Here is a 23,855-nt window from a genome sequence, read left to right as displayed (position 1 = left end):
AATACAACTTCGAAAATTTGTTTGCTTCACAAACTTCCTTCGAGAGCTTCATTCCTCACCCATAGAGCCATACTTATGTATAACGACAATGCCAATGTTGTGTACATGTATACCAATCCGATGTAATACACACCACATTGAGATAAACATTTGCTCTGTCTATAAGTAGGTTGTTTTGGCTTAAATTTGAGTTGTTCATGTTCCCTCCAGCTTGGTATGTCTATATCTTCACGAAATGTTACAATCCATTTTCAACATCTAACCACTGGCCTTAAAAAGCTACAAGGAGATGTTAATGTATAGATGATGTATAATTAAACACACTTTGTTGTTATCTCTTGTAATATTATCTTGAAAGAGATTGTTTCATGGGTAATATATTACTTAATTTCATAGACGATATTACTCTTGTAATATCTTCTATGAAGTTACGTAATATATTCCTGTTAGGTTTATTTGGCGAAGATCTAACAATTCTAACATATTACATTATTAACATTAACATTGTATAAAATTGTGGATTAGGTGATTGCCTTCAAGGGTGTACTCCTAGGTTATCTAGGTACTAAAAATACTACTTCAAATGGACAACATAATTCTCTTTCTGTTTATAACTTAATAACACGCACAAAAAATTTACTTCGATTTATTTTCAAATCAAAAGGAAGAAGACACTTGTATGTAACTCCCCTGCATGAAAACGATCTCACATATCCCAACAAATACCACAGCCTTAAACCCAAATCACAGCATCTTCAAAATCAATAATCCCAATTCAATATTGAATACCCTTGCAGTTAGCCCTAATTCACTCAAACTTTAGCACATTTTTGCTTCGATTGATTACAAAGAAGATGATGAGGTGGGAGAAATTGGAGACACAAAGAGGAGGGCCAGGGAAGAGATGGGGCCACACGTGCAACGCGGTTCGTGGTGGTCAGCTGCTCTACATCGTCGGTGGTTACGGCGAAGACAACGCTCAGACTAACAAAGTTCACGTCTATGACACCAGTAGGGTTTCTTTTCGAAACTTCTCTTCTTGATATTATCGATTTAAGTGAAATTTACAGGTTATGAATGTTTTTCTGTTATGCATATCTGTTAGAAATGAAACGTCCTTACTTTAGGGTTTTGGTTCCCTGTTCGTGGTGGAGAGCGGGCGTATTTCAGATTATATAGACAACCTCATACGCGCAATATTCTTGTACGAATTTAAGATACTGACGATTTGTTATTGCAATTTAAGTTATCAATTGAGCGAATCTGCTGCTTTGAAACGACAAAGAGCTTTTGTTTCTCGAAGTGAAAATGAATTTACTTTTAGTAAATGCCAAAGGGCTTGTTTTGATTCTTCTTCTTCTTCTTCTTCTTCTTATGTTAAGCTACAAGGACTTGGAGTGAACCTGAAATGCAAGGCACACTACCTGTTCCCAGAGATAGCCACAGCTGCACCACTGTAGGAGATAAGCTGTTTGTATTCGGTGGCACAGATGGGAACATTCCTCTTAAGGATTTGCACATTCTAGACACCTGTGAGTTGTCTATACTTTCTTTTTCCTACATTTACATGAATCAAATCTCAAACATAATCTGATCATATGATACTAAATATTAATATCATCAGCCACAAACACATGGATGACACCATATGTAAAAGGGGAAGGCCCAGAAGCACGAGAAGGCCACAGTGCTGCACTCATTGGCAAAAGACTCTTCATTTTTGGTGGATGTGGGAAGTCTTTCGACACTCCTGTTGAAGAATATTTCGATGATTTATACATATTGAACACAGGTGAGTAGGTGTAGGTGACTAGTGTTTCTCTTTCCATTTCAATTCAATCTTGTAGTGTAAATTGTAAAATGACAATTCTATCCCTTGTCTTCAGAGACAATGCTATGGAAGCGAGTGGCAACCACTGGAATTCCACCAGCCAAACGTAATAGCCATACTTGTGTCTCATGGAAAAACAAAATCATTGTGATTGGTGGAGAAGATACTCAAAACTACTACATGTCTGATGTCCATATGCTTGATGCAGGTTTCAATTTTGACTTTTTTTCTACCAATTTCTTAATGCCATGACCTAATTTCTCCATTCTTGTTCATAGATACACTTACTTGGACAAAACTGGTGACCAATGGTGAGCTTTTGCCACCTAGAGCTGGGCATACAACCATTGCATTAGGCAAGAATTTGTTTGTGTTTGGAGGTTTTACTGATGCTGAAGATCTGTATAATGACTTATACATGTTTGATCTTGGTATGTAAATTGTAATGTAACACAAGTATAAAGTTTTTATTATTTTTTTTTTATGATATCTTGATATTTGTAACATTTGTGCAGAAACTTTTACATGGACTAAAGTTATGACAATAGGAGAAGGACCTTCTGCAAGATTTTCAATGGCTGGAAGCACTTTACATCCACAACATGGAGGTGTTCTTATGTTCATAGGTGGATGCAATAAGAAGCTTGAAGCACTTGATGACATGTTCTACTTATTCACAGGTTTAATTTAATCAAAATCCTTGAAGTGAATTTCACAATGAATCAGTTATTGATTTTATATATTTATGCTATAACTGATTTTGATTTTAGGGATTGTAACTGAAAACGAAAGAGATGAAAGAAAACTGGAGAAGTTGTCTTTGAGAAAACAGTTGAGATTGAAAAGTCAAGAACAACAAGGGTTGACTTTGACTCCAGTTTGTGATACTGATACTCCACCAATGCTTACCTTGGAGACTGATAAACCAATGGCAATGCCAAGTCATGTCCAATTTCCACCAAGTATGAGTTTTTTTCTAATTTTGTTATTTTGACTTTTTCTGATTAGGTGTTGACCTGTTGACTTTTTTTGATTTGTAGATAGACAGAATGTGTATGTGAATGAGTATCATAATCCACATGGGAAGAGAACATTTCAAGCAAAAGTAACAAAAAACATTACAAATTGTTACACAATTGAGACAGTTATAGATGGGAAGCCTCTGCGTGGAGTTTTATTTTCAAATAATATCAAGAAAACAGCTGCTGATGATTTAAGAAGGTTGAAAATCTATTTAAGAAACATATATCTGATAACTTAATAATCAAATTTCATTTTTTTTTTTTTTTTTTTGAATATTAGGAAAAGAGTTGCAGTTGAGAGTGGAAAAAAGGGATTTGAGCATGTTATGATGGATACCACAAAGAGTCCTGATCCTGAACAACATCATACACCAGGTGCTACTTCTGCTGCTTCTGATATGAAGACACCAGCAGCTTCTAATGCTTCTCCACCTCATGAGGTTATTTTTGTAATTCTAATAATCAAGTTCTTTATTTTGTATGAGATAAGAGATATGATCTTGTTTTGTGCAAACTGATATGCAGGTTTCAGGAGGGGTAAAATCGTCTTTAGAAGTTAACAAATTGAATCCATCAACAGCAGCTGAAGACACTGCCAATTCAATTCCAAATCCAAACCATGCTCATGGTACTTTACAATTTTATAATTTTATAATTATATAATGATGGTTGATTTTTATTTATTTATTTATTTTTTGTGTAGAGGGTGAATCTGAAGCTTTGACTGGTGAAGAACATGGTGTGTTGGCTCCAACACAACAAGTATGAAGTATGAATGATTCTTCATTTCTTCTCATCCACAAATTCATCAAGTCTTGTTTATATAAGGTAAGGTTAGTTTGGTCTTTTGACAACAATTACTATTGCTAGTTTTTAGATGATATTAATTTTTTATGTAACTTGAACTCAAAAGCTATAAAAATGTTTCCAAAGCTTATCATTTTTTGAGTTGAATGGTGTTGATTTTTTTATTTTTGTAACCATATTATGCATTTATTAAGCAATGAGTTAAAATTGCTTAATTTCTTCTACTTGATTAAATTATAAACATGAGTTTGATCAAAAAGCTTCTCATTTGTAGGTGATTGCTGGAGTTAATTGGTAAAGAGTGATTGTGATTGATGATCAGTAAATAAACAAACACCAAAGTGGAGTTGCTAATTTCATTCCATCATTGTTACAAATGGAGTAAGGTAGCATATCATAACATCAACAACATGATGTAGTAGGAAGGGCAGTTTAGTCTTTTACTCTCTTGTCACAACATCACCTATTAGTATTAAGCCTTAATTCTTTTATTTAGCTGTCGTACCTTTTACCAAAAATGTTATGAACGTGAGTCGATTTTTTTTCTTTATTCTTAATGTAACTTAAGGGTTATAAAATTGGATTCCAATGAAACATGGTGCGAGTCTTATGCCATTTTGCGACTTCATTATGGATATTGATTTTGATTTGTGTAAAGATTTTTCAATGTCTTGAGCTTTTTTATGTTAAATTGTAAAATGCATGTGTGCTTATTTTACTAAACTAATTACATCAGTGTATCAAAGTTAAGCATCTCTAAAGTTAAGCATCTCTAAAGTTTATATTGTTGATTTCCTTTAGAATTGTCACATAGATATATATGATGCATAATGATGGAATACTTTTGAGTCCAAAGTGTTGTAAATGAGTGTACGAGCTTTGAAGATTCATTCACACCAAAATATTATAATCAAAATGTGAAAAATAGATAACACATATGGTTGATTTGTAGGTTAATTCAAAGTGATTCGAGAATCGTTGCAATATTCGGTGAATTAAGAGTGCATTAAAGAATGCCTAAGTTCCAAGACAGAAAAATGACATCCAATATTCATTGTGATTTCATTTTCAACTGTATAGAATGATGATAAAGCTATCCATTATATCTACCATTAATCATTATAATGGTGGGTGTCACATCATCACCACAATCTATACCACTAACTATTGTATATCTACCATTAAACACACCACTAAATCTCATTTTTTTTTATTTAAATTTAATTCAAAAATACATTAAAACACAATAAAAAAATATTTTTTTATTTAAATTTAATTCAAAAACACAATAAAACATATATTTTTTTTAAATTAGTTTTTTATTCAATGAAACAAAAATTACGTTAATTTAAAACACAACATAAAATAAAAAAAGATACTAATAAAAAAAACATAAAAATACAACCACAAACAACTTAAACTAGTTTTTAAACCTTATTTTCAATGATTAAATTTTGGAGACTCTCAATTTTTGTCAAACTTTGACGTGTTTAAACAGTATGTTTCGTGTCTTTATATTGGTGCATGATCACAACAAACGGGTCGCTTTCGTTTACGTTGTTTATATAAAAGTTATAAATCCGATTGAATTAAAGGCATTTAACCCTAATGTCACGAAACTTCGAATATATTTCATCAATACTATGACTTTGACAAACCATTAAATCATGGAAAACGTTTCTAACTTTTACCCAAAAATTAGGAGGCATTTATGAGTCTTCTGAAACAGCTTCTGATGCTAATGCTAAGTTCTTTTATTCATTTTCTGACCAATTCATTCTTTTAGAAGCCATTGGTTTTGAATTTATTAAGCAAAAGAAATGTTTAATTGTAAGAAGAAGTGAAAAGAATTGTGTGAGTAAAATTAGAGAATAAGTATGGTATTTATAGAAGAGGTTTAATGGTTTTTGAAAGGTAAAAAAATATTTTAACCCTAAAATATGGCCATTACTCAACAGCCAATCACATTAGCCATTTCAATTCATTGTCCGGAGCACGAAGGCCCACGACCACGACCAACCACGAGCCATCGGGATGGTGTGCACGGTCGTAGTTCGTGGCCACTTAGACCACGAACTCCTCCATTGCAATCATACCGGATGGCCTAAGATGTAAGACCATTCGTTATATCCATTACTAGTCATTATAGTGGTGTGTATCACATCTTCACCACACTCCCTACTAGTAACCATAGGGTACATATCGTTTTTTAATTAAATTTAATTCAAAAATACATTAAAAACATATAACTTTTATTATTAGTTTTTCATTAAATTAAAATACCACATTACATTAAAAAATACATTAATTAAAATAAAAAAATAAAATAACAATAAAAATAAAACACCTAAAAATACCAAACATAACTAAAAAACTACCTCCTATTCTTATATCGGGCTCGAATGCACTCTTTCATCACGAAAAAAATCTTGAAATCTTCGCCGTCGAGATCGTCCGCTTTCATCTTTAAAGTTTCCATATTGGTTTGCGTCTCTTGGAATGACATTTGCGCTTCTATCATTTTTTGTTTCACCCGACTTAGCATCTCCGTCTTGGTTTCTTGAATGTGGACATATTGATCAAATTTCTCTCCAAAATAATTGATAATACTAAAAACAAATTAATTGTGTAAGAAATATGGGTGTATAGTGTGATTTTTATAGATAAAATTTGTTTGTATATATATATATATATATATATATATATATATATATATATATATATATATATATATATATATATATATATATATATATATGAAACAACATGCCTGGTCAAATATGAAACAAAATCCTATTGGTTGTTGCATCTTGTCCTCGCCACCATGATACACCAAAACAACGATGAACCACGAACAGCCGGCCTGGTGTGCACGATCGTTGTCCGTAGCCAGCTAGACCACAAAGTATTCGTCCATGGTATATCAATGGTCTAAGATCAAAATTTCTACACTTTAATTCTTTATTTTATTAGTTATAAGTTATAACGTCAAATTGAAGTTATTAGATATGTGCTTGCAATTCATGTTCTTTCAGTTGACATAAATTAAGAAACAACTATTCCACTTAGTTCAACTCAACCATTATCAAATTATGTGACCATTGTGAGGAGAATATATCAACCACCATGATCTCCAAGAAATTCCTTAGTGTGGAATGGAATGGTAAAGAGTAAACCATAGGGATAATGATTTGGAAGGGTAATAAGGTTTCCAGCTTGTTCGTATTAGGTTACTAAGGTTTTTTTTGTGCGTATTAGACCAATATGGTTGTTATTACTGTTTAGAAATAGTCCTTTTACCGGTTTTAATGGGTAAAAAGGACTATTTCTAAACGGTAATAGCAACCATATTGGTCTAATACGCACAAAAAAACCTTAGTGACCTAATACGGACAAACTGAAAACCTTATTATCCTCCTAAGTCATTAACCCTAATTATTTAGAAAACATGCTTACTAATCAATGTGATTGATTTGTTTGACTGAAAATAGTTTCTTCCATTTAAACTTATCTCACAACCCTTCCAGAACTTCTAAGTCCAGAAACTCATATGATTGATGATCTTCATTACATAAATATGCAACATTTTATCAATAACTTCTTTTTTGTTATTTAAATGTTTACATGAACACATCCATATCGACAAAAACAAAATATCACTTTGATACCTCCCAACAATGTCTACATTTGATAACGAATGGAAATGTAAAACCAACAGGGAGTTGCAGATGATGCCTATTATCAATTATTTTATAAAAAGCAAAACCACAACATGAACTAAGAAATTGAAGTTGCAAAAGTAATCAAAATCAGCACATAAACAAACACATACAGACTATATACAACACATAAAAAGAAGTTTATAAAGCATGAAACTTAATGACAGGAAAAGTAAAAAACTTAAAGGAGACTTTATAGAAAGAAAGATCACTCTTACTTGCCACAAATGGTTGAAGACATCAACAAGAAGATCAATCTGACCATAGAATCCACATGTTGTCAGATTATGACTTCAGTAGATGAACTACTGAAACGTAAGAATTGCAATTAAACTCTATTAGCATTTGAAAAGGGAATTAGGGTTAAAAAAAAATTTGGACCATTTCTTGATTTGTGTGTGTCATCCTTGCGCAGGGGCCATGCTAATCTTCTCTGTATCGTTCCAATTTTATCGGATGTCCCCAAAGGGACGACTATAGATGAAAAGCTTCGCCATATAGAGGAGTAGCAGGTTATATGGGACGACGCGAGTTCTAAACGAAGTAGTTTACTGTTGATGGTCATATATTCTCAATGTCTTTAAAATTAGGGTCAATGACTTAGGAGGGTAATAAGGTTTCCAGTTTGTCCGTATTAGGTCACTAAGGTTTTTTTGTGCGTATTAGACCAGTATGGTTGTTATTACCGTTTAGAAATAATCCTTTTTACCCATTAAAACCGGTAAATGGACTATTTCTAAACGGTAATAACAACCATATTTGTCTAATACGCACAAAAAAAACCTTAGTGACCTAATACGGACAAACTGGAAACCTTATTACCCTCCCAAGTCATTATCCCTAAACCATACGCTTTGGACAGCTCAAGCCTCAAGCTAAGCCATCCTACGGCCCATTATATGAGGGTAAATTTACAATTTTAATTGATAATAAACTTAAACTACTTATTTGGATATTTATTAATTGTTAAAAGTAGTTTTGGAGCATTTTTTTAAAGTTTATTTGACATTTTGATTTATGTTTTATACAATTAGTTAAAAACAATCTTATAACAATTTCGTGATTTTCCAAAATCAGTTATAACCAACATATTAACTATTGCTAAAACCATTCAAACCAGTTTATCAATAAAAAAAACATATTAAAACTAGATATAAGACATTTTAGAAGGATTATGGAGCTCAAGAAGCGTGATGGAATTGTTTCTCATGTTGCCATATTAGAAGCAATCCAACTGTTTTAGCCCAAGGTTTTCATGACACTAAAATCACAGTGATATTCATGAACTTATTTAGTGTGATAATGGACTAACTTAAATGATGTAAACTCATGTATAAAAAAAAATGTTTAAAAAATTGAATTTTCCTATTACAATATTACACATTGCAAACACCGGAGAATCTGCATTTTATGCATTAAACCATCAACTGATTTTGACTACCTAAGGATAGTATATACATAGAGTTCATTTGCCAATATTACAAACCATTTGTCCCTTCGGATTCATGAGTGCATTCGAAGCTACGTTTTAGTTTCTTGAAATGTCAAAAAATCACACTCACATAGATAAGCCTTGTAATATTAATGAACAATTGAACATGCATATATGAAGAGACGACTTTCAACCTTAAAGTTCACGTTACAAGTTTGAGCACATACCTTTAGATAAACATACAGGCTCCAATCTCTAAGCACAAGCTTTCCAAATTAATTCATCCCTCAACATTATATTAAAAATAAAAAAGTGGGTTTAATTCATCCCCAACATTATATTTAAAAAAAAAAAAAAAAAAAAAAAAAAAAAAAAAAAAAAAAAAACAGGTACACCATCTTTAGTCTCATTCTTTAAAACCGTAAAAAATCCAACTCAAATTACACTTCATTGGATACTTATTTGACCTCAAACCATTGACAACGACCTTGAAATTGAAGAATTAATTCTAGTTTTGACGCACGAGTTGAGTTCATAAAAGAAAATTTTCATATAAAACATAATGCACGTAAGGAAATTTTCATATCCCATTTCAATTGGATCGTGGGGTTTGTTGTTTATTTTTGCTTTAATGATTATTATGTAATTATTATTATTTCATTTTGAATTAATGAAACTTCTTTATTTTTATTAATATTGAATTTATTTATAAATACATTAAATTTATCATATTTATTAAAAAAAATTAATAGGTCAGACAGTTTTTACGTAATCGATCAATTGAAAGTGTCTGATATGTAAAAGTTTAGGCATCTGAGAGGAAAAGTGTTTACATTGACGTTTATACGGGTAAAAATGGTGTTTACTAGCAAGCTAGAAAGCTTTTTGTGTTTTAATCTTTAAAATAATATATTTAATGTCTAATATGATGGAGTTTTTGTATACACTTATTATTATTATTATTATTATTATTATTGTTATTGTTATTGTTATTGTTATTGTTATTGTTATTGACGATCACTATATAGAGCTTCTGGGTAAAATGAATATTTTGCATTTAGTCAACACATTCAGTCACAATCAGAATTTATTATTCCGACAAATCTTTTACAATAACCCCTCAGTAACTATCAAACAGGATGAAATCATGTGAACATTTCTTAGCTGAATGGGAAGGTGGTGTGAAAATAACCTCATTTTAGCTTAAATCTCTTTTGCTATTTTAAATCTACTCAACTACTATATGTGATTCTTGTCTATTTTAGGTGGGACTTCCACTTATGATACGAATCGACACTACTTGTCTACTTCTAGTTTTTTATATAAATTCTTGAATTGCTGCATTAATCTACGCGATAAAAAAAATGTTGAGTAGAAATATTCTAAGCACAATCCTCTCCTTTGTTATCAAATCTTTTGACATGTTTCGAATTGAAAAGAAAAAAAAAATGGCCTCAGATTAGCATGTTGCCACATTCTTCCTCGAATCAAGGACTCCATGGTAATCTCCATGGATGCGCAATTTTTGTCCTTGACGCTCATGGCAAACATGTGTCCTCATAGGCAAAAAAATAATAATCAATCAAACAGAACTAAATAAACTAAACACACATAAATTTGAAAATGCAAATGAAACCGAAGAACAAGAGAGAAGAAGATTGGAATGATTGTGAAATATATTACAAATCTGAAGTCAACAAGTACCAAGAAATGGAAAGCAAGATTTGGTTTAACCATAACTAAGTCTACATTGACATCAAACCACACTTCTTACCTCTTATCTTCTAAGCATCAATGGTGGTAATTGGTATGTCATTTGCCATTGCTACCATCACCAAACAGGTATCCCAAAGAAGATCCACCACCAGGTGCTGCATGAACCTTGGTTGAAGGTCGATCCTAACATTTGAAAAACATAAAAAAGATGAACAAGAATTGTGAAAAAAGAGTATGGAATATGACGAATGAGTGATTGAATCATATATACCGTAAGAAAGTTTCCGGTGTTCTGTCCTTCAGCTCGGAAATAGTTGTTTTTCTGGCTACCCTGAATCCCTGCCGGAATCTGTTTTGTGATATCTGGCTGAGGCACGGTGGCTGTAGGCTTAGGAGGTGGTTCATTGTTGGCGGCGGCAACATGAACATGGTTCACCGGAGCTGCATCCACCGGTTCTGTCCTGGCTGTGGTGGGCTTTGGCTCTCCGCTTCCGAACAGGTAGTCGAGTGAACTCTGTCCTCCGCCACTACTGACACCACGGCCCATGATCTCTGACAACAAGAACAGAAAATCATCAGGACAACACTCAATTCCGAGATATCAAACAACAAATTTGATCTTTATTCTTTAAAAAGAAGAACGATTTACGGATTCAGTCGCCGATACATTTTCAGCATCAAACGACGAATTCCCTAATTAAATCAGCACCGCACGTCTTAAAAAACGAATAAATCAATGAATAATGGCGAACATTTGCTCTAACACACACGGAAGTACAGATCCGCCATGAATTTGAAACTAGATATCGAATTGAGTACTAACAGTCGTATGACAACCGGATTTCGCTACAATTCTGAGAAAACGTCATCGCAAAAAGCAAAAATCGAACAGGAACAGTGAAATGTATAGATAGAAACTACTCACCGGTGTTCGATGAGGATCAGATCTGGATCGAAGCGAAAAATAGTGGAGAACAACTGTTGTCGGTGTTATATATTGCGACCTTCCGCCGCTCAAATCTACCCAGCTTCAATTTAGACCGGAACCTGATTCGTTCCCTTATTCGTGTTTATTGGATATGAATTCTTCAAAAACAAATGATTTTACAACTTTTGATGAAAACTGTACAATCGTTTAGCGCGATGGTGCTTTGAGATTGGGGAATACTGCCTTGAAAAATAAAAAAAGCTTTTGGCATGTTACATTTTGCTCCTTGGACTTTGTGTCTCTTACACATTCAACTCTTAAATCTCATAGACTATTATTATTATTATTATTATTATTATTATTATTATTATTATTATTACAATTCTTACTAAAAGTTGTAAAGATGTTTAAAAAAATGGATTGGTTAAAAAGAAATTTTATTTTACCATAGACACTTTAATTCAAATTTGAAATATTTTTATTGGTTGAAATTGCATTGTTTTCCGAAAAATTAATTATAAATAATTAATTATATGTTCGAGTTTTTAAAAAATGATCAATGAGATGTCATATTAGAAACACCCTTAAAAAAACAATTTTAATATTTTGAAAACAAAATTGCAAGAATGGTCCCTATGGTATGTCAAAACTAGCAACTTTGATCCAAAATCGGTTTGGCTCACAAGGATGGTCTAATAGTTTCGTTTTGTTGCAAGTTTAGTCCAATTTCCTATGAACTTTTTTATAATGACGGATTTGCCCTTTTTAGTTTTATTTTCTTAATTCTTTTTATTGCAAAAATCATAAATAAAAAAGAGAAATATAAAATAAACAGATCATCCCTCCTTCCTTTCTTTCTCTTTCTCTTTCTAACGCATTTTCATTTTACAAGAACACAAGTTGCTGGGAAAAATTAGATCACTTGGAATCTTCTCGCCGGACCACTACCCTCTGCCACAGTAGCCACCGTCTCTATGGATTCACCACCCGCTCATCTATCTTCCTCCCCCGCTTCAGTTTTCAACAGGAGAAACTCTAACTCTGGTTCTTTGTTTACAGATTTGTGGTTCATCAGACCACCGTCGGCGCCACCCCTTAGATGTTTAGGTCTCATTAGCCATAAACTCTAAATCTTTCGAATCTCGGTTCTTCTTTTTTATCAGTTCTTCTCTGGTAGCAATGGCGAGCTCAATGTGATGAAGGCTTTCAAATGGGAGGGTTTTTCAGATCGAAGGGTTTTCAAATCGAAGGATCATAGAGGCGAAGATCTGAAGCTGACAAAGAGGGTTTTTGTGTTTCGAGTGTGAGTCCAAGATAGATCTGAAGAATCGGAGGAGTATGGCGGTGGAGATCTTGAGCTTTTCTTGGTGATGATTTAGGGTTTGTTAAATGGCTGTTGTCACCTCCATACATATGAAGACAGAGGTTGTAAAGATCCCAGACAGTAACCCACGTTGGAAACCTATTCCAGTAAGAGGTGGCGACTCCGGCTCCAGTAACTCCAACGTTCTACTGATGACTTTCCAGATCAAGATACCAATAACATCCACCCTCTTCTCCATCGATTTTGTTTTCAGAAATCGATAATCGATTTGGTTTTCATTTTTGTTTTATGGAAATTTTCTGATTTCTTGTTCATGAGTGTTCTTGTTCCAATTTAAGTGATATGGAAAAAATTTAGTTTGTAGAAAATTGGATTGTTCATGTTTTAGATTGCAGATGTGAAAAAAATGGTTATTTTGTTTTCAAATATGAAAAAAAAAACTTGTTTTTCTGGAGTGTTGGTGGTGGTGGTTTTCCGGTAGCAGTGGTGACTGGACTAGTCTTGTAGGGAATAAAGAAAGTGGGATTACATTTTCTTTTTTCTTTTGTTTAGATTTTAATTAGAAAAATAAAAAGAAATTATAAACAAATAGAAAGTTAAATAATAAGGGCAAATCCGTCACTATAAAGAAATTCATAGGAAATTGGACTAAACTTGCAACAAAACGAAACTATTGGACCATCCTTGCGAGCCAAACTCATTTTGGACCAAAGTCGTTAGTTTTGACATACCACAGGGACCATTCTTGCTATTTTGTCTATTTTGAAACATGTAAAATGATGTATTATATTGGTAATATTATTATAGCTCAACTAACTATTATTTTTTGTTATAAAGTGTTATTCTTTTTTAATATTTTAGTTGCATACACTCAAGTTTTTGAGAATACAATCAATTTTGAAAAGCATTTGTTACACCCTCAAACCGAGGCGGCGGAAGCGTTTTATAACACCGTAAAATTTCAAACAAATTTTCACATTTTAAAAACAATTTAAATCACAATATTATAAAACACATTGTTTCATATATTCAACATAAGTCAAAAATCCCAAGATCATAACATATAAATAAAGCTCCGCTTGGTGTGTACTGATCATGTCGACGCCTTCTCACGATCATCATTAGTACCTGAAACACATAACACAAAACACTGTAAGCACGAAGCTTAGTGAGTTCCCCAAAATACCACATATAACACATATTAGCCACTCAAGGCTATAACACTGGTGGGCCTTTGGGCCCTAACTCTGTGGACCCCCTGGTCCTAGCTCTGTGGACCTTTCGGTCCTAACTCTGATATACTCACATCATAAATCACATAGAAATAATGCAGTGCAACACATCACATAGATAGCATACAAGATACTCTATCACATAACTCTGGTGTCTCGGTAATATATCGCTCGCGTAAACACTGATTTATCCTCTGCCTAAACACATAAACGATCATCTCAACTAATAACGGCTCTCCAGGCTAGACATGATCCTCACATGTCCTCTAAGAAGGCTAAAAGATCATTTTACCCTTCAAACAGTCCACAAGTCCAATTGTTGGCCAAACCCTAAAAGTCAACGAAAATCAACGGTCAACCCTTTGACCAGACTCGCCGAGTGCATAATTGTGACTCGGCAAGTTCAGTCATGAACTTAAGTCCTCTAAATCCCCAATGACTCACCGAGTCACTTCCCCAACTCAGCGAGTCACGAACTGTGTGATTTATGGGGAAAAACTATCCTACTCGCCGAGTCTGTTCTTGGACTCGGCGAGTTCATGCCATGCTTAAACTCAAATGATCTCCTGAGGTCAGATCTGTTCCTCTAATCCATATATCTGACCTTCCCAAGCATGATAATTATATAAAGTTCAGATCTTGATGCTCATGCAAAGGCCCAAAGGCTCTATTTGGAGAAATAACCTCAAATATGACATCCTAAGCTCATGTCTCCTAATATCAATCATAAAGATCAAAGGCTTAAGGTCTCTGGACCTCTTTGGATCCAGATCCAAAGCCTCATCACGTGAAGGGACCAAATGCTCATCAAATCAAGCCTCTAAAGGGTCTAGAAAACCCTAACTCCAAAGGTTAACACCAAAACTGAAAAAGGATCAAATCTATACCTCAATTATGAAGTCCATGGGCTCTGAAATCTACAAAATAGCACCCTCTTCAGCTCCTTCTTGCCTTGGTCACCTTCTTCTTGCAAGAACACCAACACAAGGATCAAAAATGGCCTCTCCTCCTTTACAAACGTTCTAGGTCTCTTAGGGTTTCTCTCAAGGGTTTGGTAGCCGCAACTGAAGGGTATAAGAGCCTTTAAATAGATCCCAAACCCGAGAAATTAGGGTTTCACTTAACAGCGTGGACTCGCCGAGTTCGGTCACCAATCTGGATGAAAACCCACGGTCCTACTCGGTGAGTCTAAGCATCAACTCGCCGAGTCCCTCCCCAGACTCAAAATAAAAGAATAAATACTATACCTGGAAATCCGGATGTTACAATTCTCCCCTACTAGAATCAGACTTCATCCTTGAAGTCTCATTCTGCAAACGACTCTGGATTCTGCTCACGCATCTCTCGCTCAGGATCCCAAGTCAGCTCGAACCCTCTCCGATGTTGCCACTGGACATGCACTAGGGGCACTTCCTTGTTCCTCAGAACCTTGATCTTCCAATCCATAATTGCAACCGGTCTCTCAACGTAGTTCAGGCTCGCATCCACCTGGATATCCTCTAACGGTACCACCGCCGAATCATCGACCACACACTTCCTCAACTGCGATACGTGGAAGGTGTCATGAATCTGACCTAACTCCGCAGGTAGCTCCAACCGGTATGCTACCCTGCCTACTCTTGCGATCACCCTGAATGGACCAATATATCGGGGCCCTAACTTGCCCCTCTTCCTAAATCGGATCACTCCTTTCCAAGGAGATACCTTCAGGAGAATGAAGTCACCAACTTGAAAATCGAGCTCCGAGCAACGCCTATCCGTGTAGCTCTTCTGACAACTCTGAGTCGTCAGCAATCTCTGCCTGACCTGCTGAATCTGCTTAGTCGTCTGAAGCACTATCTCTGTGTTTCCCATCACACGTTGCCCGACCTCTCCCCAACAAATAGGGGTCCGACACCTCCTCCTATATAATAACTCGAAGGGAGGCATACCAATGCTCGAATGATGGTTGTTGTTATATGAAAACTCAGCCAAAGGCAGATACGTGTCCCAACTTCCCCCGAAGTCCAACACACATGCCCGAAGCATATCCTCGAGCGTCTGAATCGTTGGCTCACTCTGACCGTCCATCTGTGGGTGGTATGCGGTACTAAAATGCAGCCTCGTACCCAGCTCCTTGTGGAATTTCTTCCAAAATCTGGAAGTGAAACATGCATCTCGATTTGAAAAAATCGAGACCGGAACTCCATGTCATGATACCACCTCCCTTACTTACAACTCCGCCAGCTTCTCAGCAGAAGAGCTCTCACTGATAGCAAGGAAGTGAGTGCTCTTCGTCAACCGATCAATGATCACCCAAATTGCATCGACGCCTCTCGCAGTCCTCGACAATTTGGTGATAAAATCCATGGAAATCTGTTCCCACTTCCACTCGAGAATCTCTAATGGCTGCAACTTGCCATGCGGACGCTGATGCTCAGCCTTGACTCTGCGACAGGTTAAGCCCCTCTCTACAAACCATGCAACATCCCTCTTCATACAGGGCCACCAATATTTTCTTTTCAGGTCCAAATACATCTTAGTGGCCCCGGGATGGATCGAGAAGCGCGATCTATACGCTTCATCCATCAGAATGGTGCGTGCCCCACCCTCAAACGGAACCCAAATCCGACCCTGAAAGGTCAAGAGCCCTTAACTGTCAGTGAAAAACTCGGTCACCTGCCCGACTACCCGCTCTCTCTTTCGGTTCTCTGGTCTCCCGAACTCAACCCAAGCCTCTCGACTGGTGTCCAACACTGGCGTCATTACTATCCATCTCATGTAAATGTCTCGTATCGGGGCACTCTCCTCCCTACGGCTCAGGGCATCGGCTACAACATTAGCCTTCCCCGGGTGGTACAGGATCTTGCAGTCGTAATCCTTTACCACATCCAACCACCTTCTCTGGCGCATATTCAGGTTGGGCTGATCCATCAAGTACTTCAAACTCTTGTGGTCCGTGTATATAGTACACCAGACCCCATATAAATAGTGACGCCAGATCTTGAGGGTGAACACTACAGCCCCCAACTCTAGATCATGGGTGGGATACCTCATCTCATGAGGCTTCAGCTACCTCGATGCATATGCGATCACATGCCCTCTCTGCATCAGCACCGCACCCAATCCCGATATCGATGCGTCACAATACACCACAAAATCCTCCATCCCCTCCGGAAGGGCTAACACCGGAGGTTCGCATAATCTCTGGCGAAGAGTCTCAAACGAGGTTTGCTGCTCCGGACCCCATGCAAAAGCAACACCTTTCCGGGTCAACCTGGTGAGAGGCACAACAATTATAGTAACCTTCCAACCATAGGAACTCCTGATCTCGGTAGGGGATCTCGGCACCTTTTAACTCATCATTACCTCAATCTTGGCCGGATCGACCAATATCTCATTCTGGTTAACGAGGTGTCCTAGGAACTGAACCTCGTAACCAGAAATCGCACTTGGAGAATTTGGCATAAAGCCTCTCCGATCTCAGAACTTCAAGGATCTCCCTCAAATGATCCTCATGCTGCCCCCTGGATTTTGAGTACACCAATATGTCGTCAATGAACACGATCACCGAACGATCCAACATCGTCATGCACACTCTGTTCATGAGATCCGTGAATGCGGCTGGTGCATTGGTGAGCCCAAAATGCATCATCACGAACTCATAATGCCCATAACGAGTCCTGAATGTCGTATTCTGAATATGCTCATCTCGCACTATCACCTGATGATATCCAGACCTCAAATCGATCTTGGAGAACCAAGACACTCCCTGTAACTGGTCGAACAAATCGTCGATCCTCGGCAAGGGGTAAAGGTTCTTGACCGTCAACTTGTTCAACTCCCGGTAGTCAATACACATCTGGTGTGAACAATCCTTTTTCTTGACAAAAAAGGATCGGAGCTCCCCACTGCGAGCTGCTCGGCCGAATAAACCCCTTCCCCAATAGCTCCTGAAGCTGCGAGGATAACTCCTGCATCTCTGGAGGCACAAGGCGATAGGTGCTGCCCCCAGAATCAAATCAATATGGAACTCTACCTGCCTCTCGGGAGGCACACCTGGTAACTCCTCGGGGAAAACATCCGGGAACTTGCACACTATTGGTACTTCATCGACTGACCTCGGTCTCTCTGAATCAACTCTCGTATCCATCACGTAAGCCACAAACCCACTACAGCCCTGCTGTAGACTCTGCCTCGCTCTAGCAGCCGAACAAAATGTTGAACCAATACAGGTACCCTCATCGTACACCGTAAGAACTCCCCCACTAGGGTCTCATATGGTCACCAGCTATCGCTCGCAGTCAATAACCGCTCCGAATCTGCTCAACCAATCAATGCCCACGATAACACAGACGTCTCCCATCGCAATCGGGACCAAATCAATAGGAAACGCAACGCCGAAGATCTCGAGTACACATCCTCGAATCACCTCAGTGGCATACACTGCTCTCTCATCAGCTATGGAAACTCTCAGAGGTCGCCTCAACGCCTCTCGACTAATATTGATGTGCTGACTAAAGGCTAAAGATACAAAAGACTGACTTGCACCCGAGTCAAATAACACCAAGTCAGGTACAGAATTCACAAGAAAAGTACCTACAAATTACAAACGATTTATTTCAAAACTAAATTCGCAAAAACTACGACTTGAAGCTATTATACCCCGTCTTCTCGACATTTGTGCGTGTATCTGTCTACTGGTTTCCTGAGAATACAAGTGGTTTTGAAAGTGTATCAACATTTAAGTTGGCAAGTTCATAAGCATTTTGGTATTCGAAATTATGATCTTTTTTCCTTGAAAACGTTAGTGTATTCCTTCAGAAAATCCAATATTCTCTTATTAAATGAAATGCAGTCTTAAAACCCAAGATCGAATGTAAAAGTGTTACTTCATATTTATAATGGTATATGTGGTTTTACATAAATAAATTTTTTTTTGGAACGTAAGATGATTTCAAAAATGACAGTTGTTCTGTACTTGACAACAATGTAATGTAGTTTTATAACGATATTAATAAAACCCCTTTTATATGATTGTTAAATCCCTGTAAACTATATGTGTCATTGTTTCCCTATGTGAGTTATTATAACCGTGCAATTGACATAGTAAGCCTGTTACGGCATTCTTCGGGCATCTGAATGTTTTGAAATTTGTCACCCCAGACCTGCCGATCTAGCTGTTGTAAGCAACTTAGGTGTGTGATTGTCAGTGCCAATGTAGGTCTATACATAAGTATCATGCTCTCCCTACAAGAGACTATGATTATAATACATGACTTTAACCAGTACTCTAAAGAGTACAAGGAAGCAATGTCTCACAAATTTGATTCAATGAGTTTACGTGTAGTTTGAATGAAAACCGTTTTTGTAGTTGATATGAAACTTTTCTTAGTATGTTCGTAGTATTAATGTACCATAAACTATACCTATTATAGTTTATCTAATGAGTTTGTAATGGTGAAAAATCCCTTATGTGAATGATTATTTCTTTTTGATAGAAGTAAAATATCATGAAATATAATCAACATGTATATATTTTTTTATATGGCTATACACTTTGCTCAACATGTTACAAAGTGTAAATGAACTTGTAAACAGTTTTCCTAGTTTTAACATTTATATCTTTGTTATTAGAAAAATTATAGAAAAATCATTGTAAGCCGAAAAATGGATCCGTAAACTCTGAGAATTTAGAAAATGAGTCTACTTTGCTCATAATTTTTATTATGATTTTTAGTGGTCTCAAACTAGTGTGAAAATGTTCATCTTCATGACTAGTTCGAAATCACTCTTGAAATGATAGACAGTTTTGTAAAAATCGCCATAAATTCTTTAAAAATCGTATGAATGTATGCAAGTAGTCATTAGAAAGGCATAAACCTGAACTATTTGCATATCGAACAATTTTGAAAAATATTAAGCTTAAGATGGTCAAAATAGTTCGTGAATAGACCATAACTTTTCTATTGAAAGCTATTATTTGTGTTCGAATATGTTTTGGTCTTGTAACTTGTATTCTCCCCCCTTAAAACTTTAAGAAAATGTGAAAAGATAGGGATATGACTCACTTGAGTGATTTCTTGTAGATTGGAAGGTTGAGGATGAAGGATTTCAAGTCAAGAACACTTGATCAACACTTGAGGTTTTAACGATACAATGAACAAGTATATGAATATTTTTGTAAATGATCACGATTTGTACAATAATGTGTAGAATGTTTAGAAGTTGGATGAATATACTCACCAAGATAAATAGAGGAAAAATTTCTCCAGAACTTCTTGGGGAAATTGGATTCCAGAGAGAGAGATAAGAAGTTTTTTTTTGGTGAAGGCAATTGAGATTTTTGGAATGTGAAGAATATAGATTTCTTAGGTGAATTTGATTAAGGTAAATCTGATGGAGTGTTGGGAAAAGTTGAAAAGGACAATGATTTGACTAGGTAGAGTGTGAATATTGACATAAACTGGATGTGAGGATGTCTTGGTGTCATAACTTTATGGAAAAGTCAACAAGCCTTTAAATATTGTATTGAACAAAAGATATGATTTATGAATAATAATTTCCCTAAAATAGGAATAAAATAGGATAAGTACATAAGGTTAAAATATTAGTTCGAACATTTATATCTCATTTTGTACTTTCTGTTTGTACTCTTCAGATAATCAATTGAGCCAATCAGATCATTTTTAGATCTTGTGTCTTGCATTACTTTATCTAAATCATTTAATTCCTTAATCAATTGAAACATACTTCAATTTTTTTAATTAATTTTTTGATTTTTTTATAATGGGTGCAAGTATATGTTACCTTGTATCTTAATGACACCCAAAGAACCTCTTTCTATGAAGGCATTAAGCTGAACACCAAGGAGTTTGACATATATGTCATCATTGAGGTTTGTCGTGGCCACATACCTTTGACATCTTGATTCATGACACACATTTGAAAGAAAAAATTGATTTGTTTATTATAACAATGGCATCCAAATGCAACATAAATTAACAAATTATAGTTTTTTCAAAGCATAATGAGCTAATAAGGTAAAGATTGAAAGTACAATGTTAAGATTTGGATGTTTAAAAAAATATAATGTCTTAGTAAGAAAACATATTAATAATACAATGCTTTAATAGAAGGAATGAAAATAAGATGCTAAAATACTCAAATAAAGGAAAATACATTACTATTTTATTGTATTTTGCATTTATAGGAGAAGCAAGTTTATTTACTTATTTTTGTGTATGACCTCATAACAAAGAAAAACCAAGACAACCTTTTTATTTATGTGTGATCTCGTAGCAACATAGTTTTTTTTATGACTCGGTAGCAAAGTAAAACCAATAATGTTTTAATATTTGTTTGTGTTATTATAGTATGAAGTTGCTGATTCAAATGGGTTCTGTATGGAAATCAGAAGTTGATTTTTTATTTGTAGTTACTTGCTACTATTAACATATTTTTTTTATGTTCTTTTTTTTCTTTACCCATATGGCAATAGACTTTTGTTACTTTACCCATACTCGCTATGTACTTTTGTTTGTTTATTCATAATAGCAGCATACTTTCAATTTTTTACCCAAAATCATCATTCTTCCATTTCTTTACCTATAAGAGCAAAGTTTCTTTGTGTTTTCCATTTGTAAGTTTGTGTGGTTTTTAAGGAAACACCACAATAAGATCATAAGTCAAGGTAATAAGATCACAAAGAACACATATTAGGATCAAAGGGTCGTAATATGTATCAGACTTGAAACCCAAACACGTAAAAGACCATAATGACACGTATCGCCTATTTGAATTGAACCAATCGGATTAAGAACCATATTCAAGTTGTAATTGATGTGTAAAATAATTGAGTGGAAATTTGGTGAATGAAAGTTGATTAAATCAAACCATTATACTTTCATCTGTTCCTATTATAACAATTTACTATGACAAATCAACTCGATTATCGTCAAATCATTCAAATAAAGTTGTTTATTTTTTTAGAAGACAATGCATATGGAGAAATATACATTTAGTGACGTGTCTATTATACCATCCTACTTTCAAGTACATAATAATTATTTTTTTTGACAATTTTAAACTTAAATATAGTACATGCAAAAAATTTTCCAAGTGAACAATATACATTCAGATGTCATTCATACAAACAATATATGAATGAATTTGGGATGTAATTAAACAATAACTTTGAGCTTTTGAACTTGATTTCATTTAATTGTGTTTTCATTGATTGTTATTCTTTTATTTTATTGTCTTTTAATATATTGCTATTCTTTTGTTCATTTATATGTTATTCAATTGGTTATATTTGTCATTGTACAATGCTAACATGTGAACAAATTACCGAATGATGATATAAAAGAAAGTAAAATCAATCTTTTTTTATTACATCGGTCATCCCATCTACGTCCACCAGACGAGTATTACACTAATTAATATATAGGAATACCAAAACATTTTAGTATAGAAAATTAAATATACTAAAATTCAGGTAGCTTGCATTCATATGTCCTGTCAAAAGAGTGCTAAAGACCTTATCTTCTTGATTTTATAGTTATTTTGATTAAACTAGTTTATAACACATGGGAGCCATGGTTACAAAATTGATTAAACTTTCATAGTAAAAACTCAAAATTATTAATCAATTATTTTAAAGAAAATTAATTTATATAAATTATTAATTAAGATATATATATATATATATATATATATATATATATATATATATATATATATATATATATATAGTTATATAAAATTATAATCGTTTACTTAAATAAATACATGACCTTATAATGTATATTAATTTTATTTTTAGTTTTATTCTAATGTTATTAATGTAATGTAAATAGAGTGAGAAATTTAAAATTTGAAATGAAGAATCAATATGTTTACAAGTGACATGACATTAATTAGGAGGTATAATAGGATGATACATGACAAAATAAGAATAAACATATTCTTTTATTAAGATAGCGAGATAATATTTAAAATAATTAAATACGTAGAAAATATAAGTTTTTCAAAGAAATTTTTGGTCTAATGAATATTGACTACTCTCTTGAAAAAAATATTTTATTCCAAACTAATGAAAAATTCAAGCAATCATTGCTTTGGCTCGACCCATTCAATATTTAAATTAGGGTTGCAATTAGTCTTATTATTCAAAAAACAAAACATTCTTGTCTTCTTAATATTGAAGTGAATTAAAATATGATGAATGGGAGCACAAAGAAAAGAGGACTTTTATGTTTTTGGGATAAGATCAAACATCAATGTCCTAATAACATGTTGTGGCATTAAAATCTTTTCTACAAATAAGCCCAAATCAGGGAGTATATGGGTTTCAGTAAGGGCATGAATCATAAATTTAAAATCTGAAATTCAGGGCTTGATAATTCTAAATTAAACTATGCTCTGATACCACATCTTGTAATTAACGCATAATCCGAGGTTAATAGATACATATACGTGAAGGAGCCTAGATTAGTTGAAGAATACTTACTTGAAGAAGATGAAATACCATTAATGTTGAAGATGACGATCTCTATATTATGATTCTTCCACTTAACATAGTGATGCATAAATGATTGATTTTGATGGATTGAATTACACACATTATAATGGTGTTTATAAAGAGGATTGCAAATGCAAAAATGAAGAAACACCATTCCCTCTTAAATCGTACACCCTCTTAAATCTGTGTATTTATTTATCAATTACACCTTATGGAAATTATTTAGAACCACACACAATAGGTCCCCCAGTTATGTATAAATGTCATGTCCATCATACTACATAAATTAATCATAGGGACATGATATGTCACATGACAAATATTATGGTACACACTATA

General features: G+C 34.6%; 2 protein-coding genes and 1 non-coding gene across 5 annotated transcripts; 1 reads left to right on the top strand and 2 right to left on the bottom strand.

Moving 5' to 3' along the window:
* Positions 1-631: 631 nt before the first annotated feature.
* LOC145043119 (uncharacterized) lies at positions 632-4,317 on the top strand. Of its 3 annotated transcripts, none has more exons than XM_078991679.1 (12): positions 632-1,011; positions 1,383-1,532; positions 1,625-1,792; positions 1,887-2,039; positions 2,110-2,262; positions 2,347-2,511; positions 2,602-2,793; positions 2,872-3,052; positions 3,134-3,293; positions 3,379-3,481; positions 3,557-3,681; positions 3,935-4,317. In XM_078991679.1, exons 1-11 carry the CDS (start codon positions 855-857, stop codon positions 3,619-3,621), a joined length of 1,647 nt encoding a protein of 548 aa, XP_078847805.1. In that variant the 5' UTR covers positions 632-854; the 3' UTR covers positions 3,622-3,681; positions 3,935-4,317. The 3 variants fall into 3 exon arrangements, with proteins under 3 accessions (XP_078847805.1, XP_078847806.1, XP_078847808.1); XM_078991680.1 differs by having other exon boundaries at positions 3,557-3,686; XM_078991682.1 differs by lacking the exon at positions 632-1,011 and adding an exon at positions 1,058-1,204.
* A 3,431-nt stretch (positions 4,318-7,748) lies between these two features.
* On the bottom strand, positions 7,749-7,851 carry LOC145044377 (U6 spliceosomal RNA). Its single transcript, XR_013681332.1, has one exon. It is a non-coding gene; the product is annotated as a U6 spliceosomal RNA (small nuclear RNA).
* A 2,618-nt stretch (positions 7,852-10,469) lies between these two features.
* On the bottom strand, positions 10,470-11,592 carry LOC145043118 (protein SPIRAL1-like 2). Its single transcript, XM_078991678.1, has 3 exons — positions 11,453-11,592; positions 10,799-11,079; positions 10,470-10,710 (listed from the first exon to the last, which is right to left on the bottom strand). The coding sequence occupies exons 2-3, from the start codon at positions 11,072-11,074 to the stop codon at positions 10,624-10,626; spliced, it is 363 nt and encodes a 120-aa protein (XP_078847804.1). The 5' UTR covers positions 11,075-11,079; positions 11,453-11,592; the 3' UTR covers positions 10,470-10,623.
* Between the last annotated feature and the right edge of the window lie 12,263 nt (positions 11,593-23,855).

The sequence above is a fragment of the Lactuca saligna genome, chromosome 4 (genome assembly GCF_052625555.1).
Source record: "Lactuca saligna cultivar CGN05327 chromosome 4, ASM5262555v1, whole genome shotgun sequence".
In the NCBI taxonomy this organism is placed as follows: domain Eukaryota; kingdom Viridiplantae; phylum Streptophyta; class Magnoliopsida; order Asterales; family Asteraceae; genus Lactuca; species Lactuca saligna.
The sequence above is the reverse complement of the archived record's forward strand: the minus strand, read 5'-3'. Positions and strand labels throughout refer to the sequence as shown.

Bases quoted from the DNA above. Each gene is read 5' to 3' on its own strand.
- LOC145043119 (XM_078991679.1), top strand. From the start codon at position 855: ATGATGAGGTGGGAGAAATTGGAGACACAAAGAGGAGGGCCAGGGAAG. The intron at 1,012-1,382 runs GTAGGGTTTCTT...TCTTATGTTAAG, and splicing joins AGTTCACGTCTATGACACCA to CTACAAGGACTTGGAGTGAA. The intron at 1,793-1,886 runs GTGAGTAGGTGT...CCTTGTCTTCAG, and splicing joins TTTATACATATTGAACACAG to AGACAATGCTATGGAAGCGA.
- LOC145043118 (XM_078991678.1), bottom strand. From the start codon at position 11,074: ATGGGCCGTGGTGTCAGTAGTGGCGGAGGACAGAGTTCACTCGACTAC. The intron at 10,711-10,798 runs GTATATATGATT...TTCAAATGTTAG, and splicing joins ACACCGGAAACTTTCTTACG to GATCGACCTTCAACCAAGGT.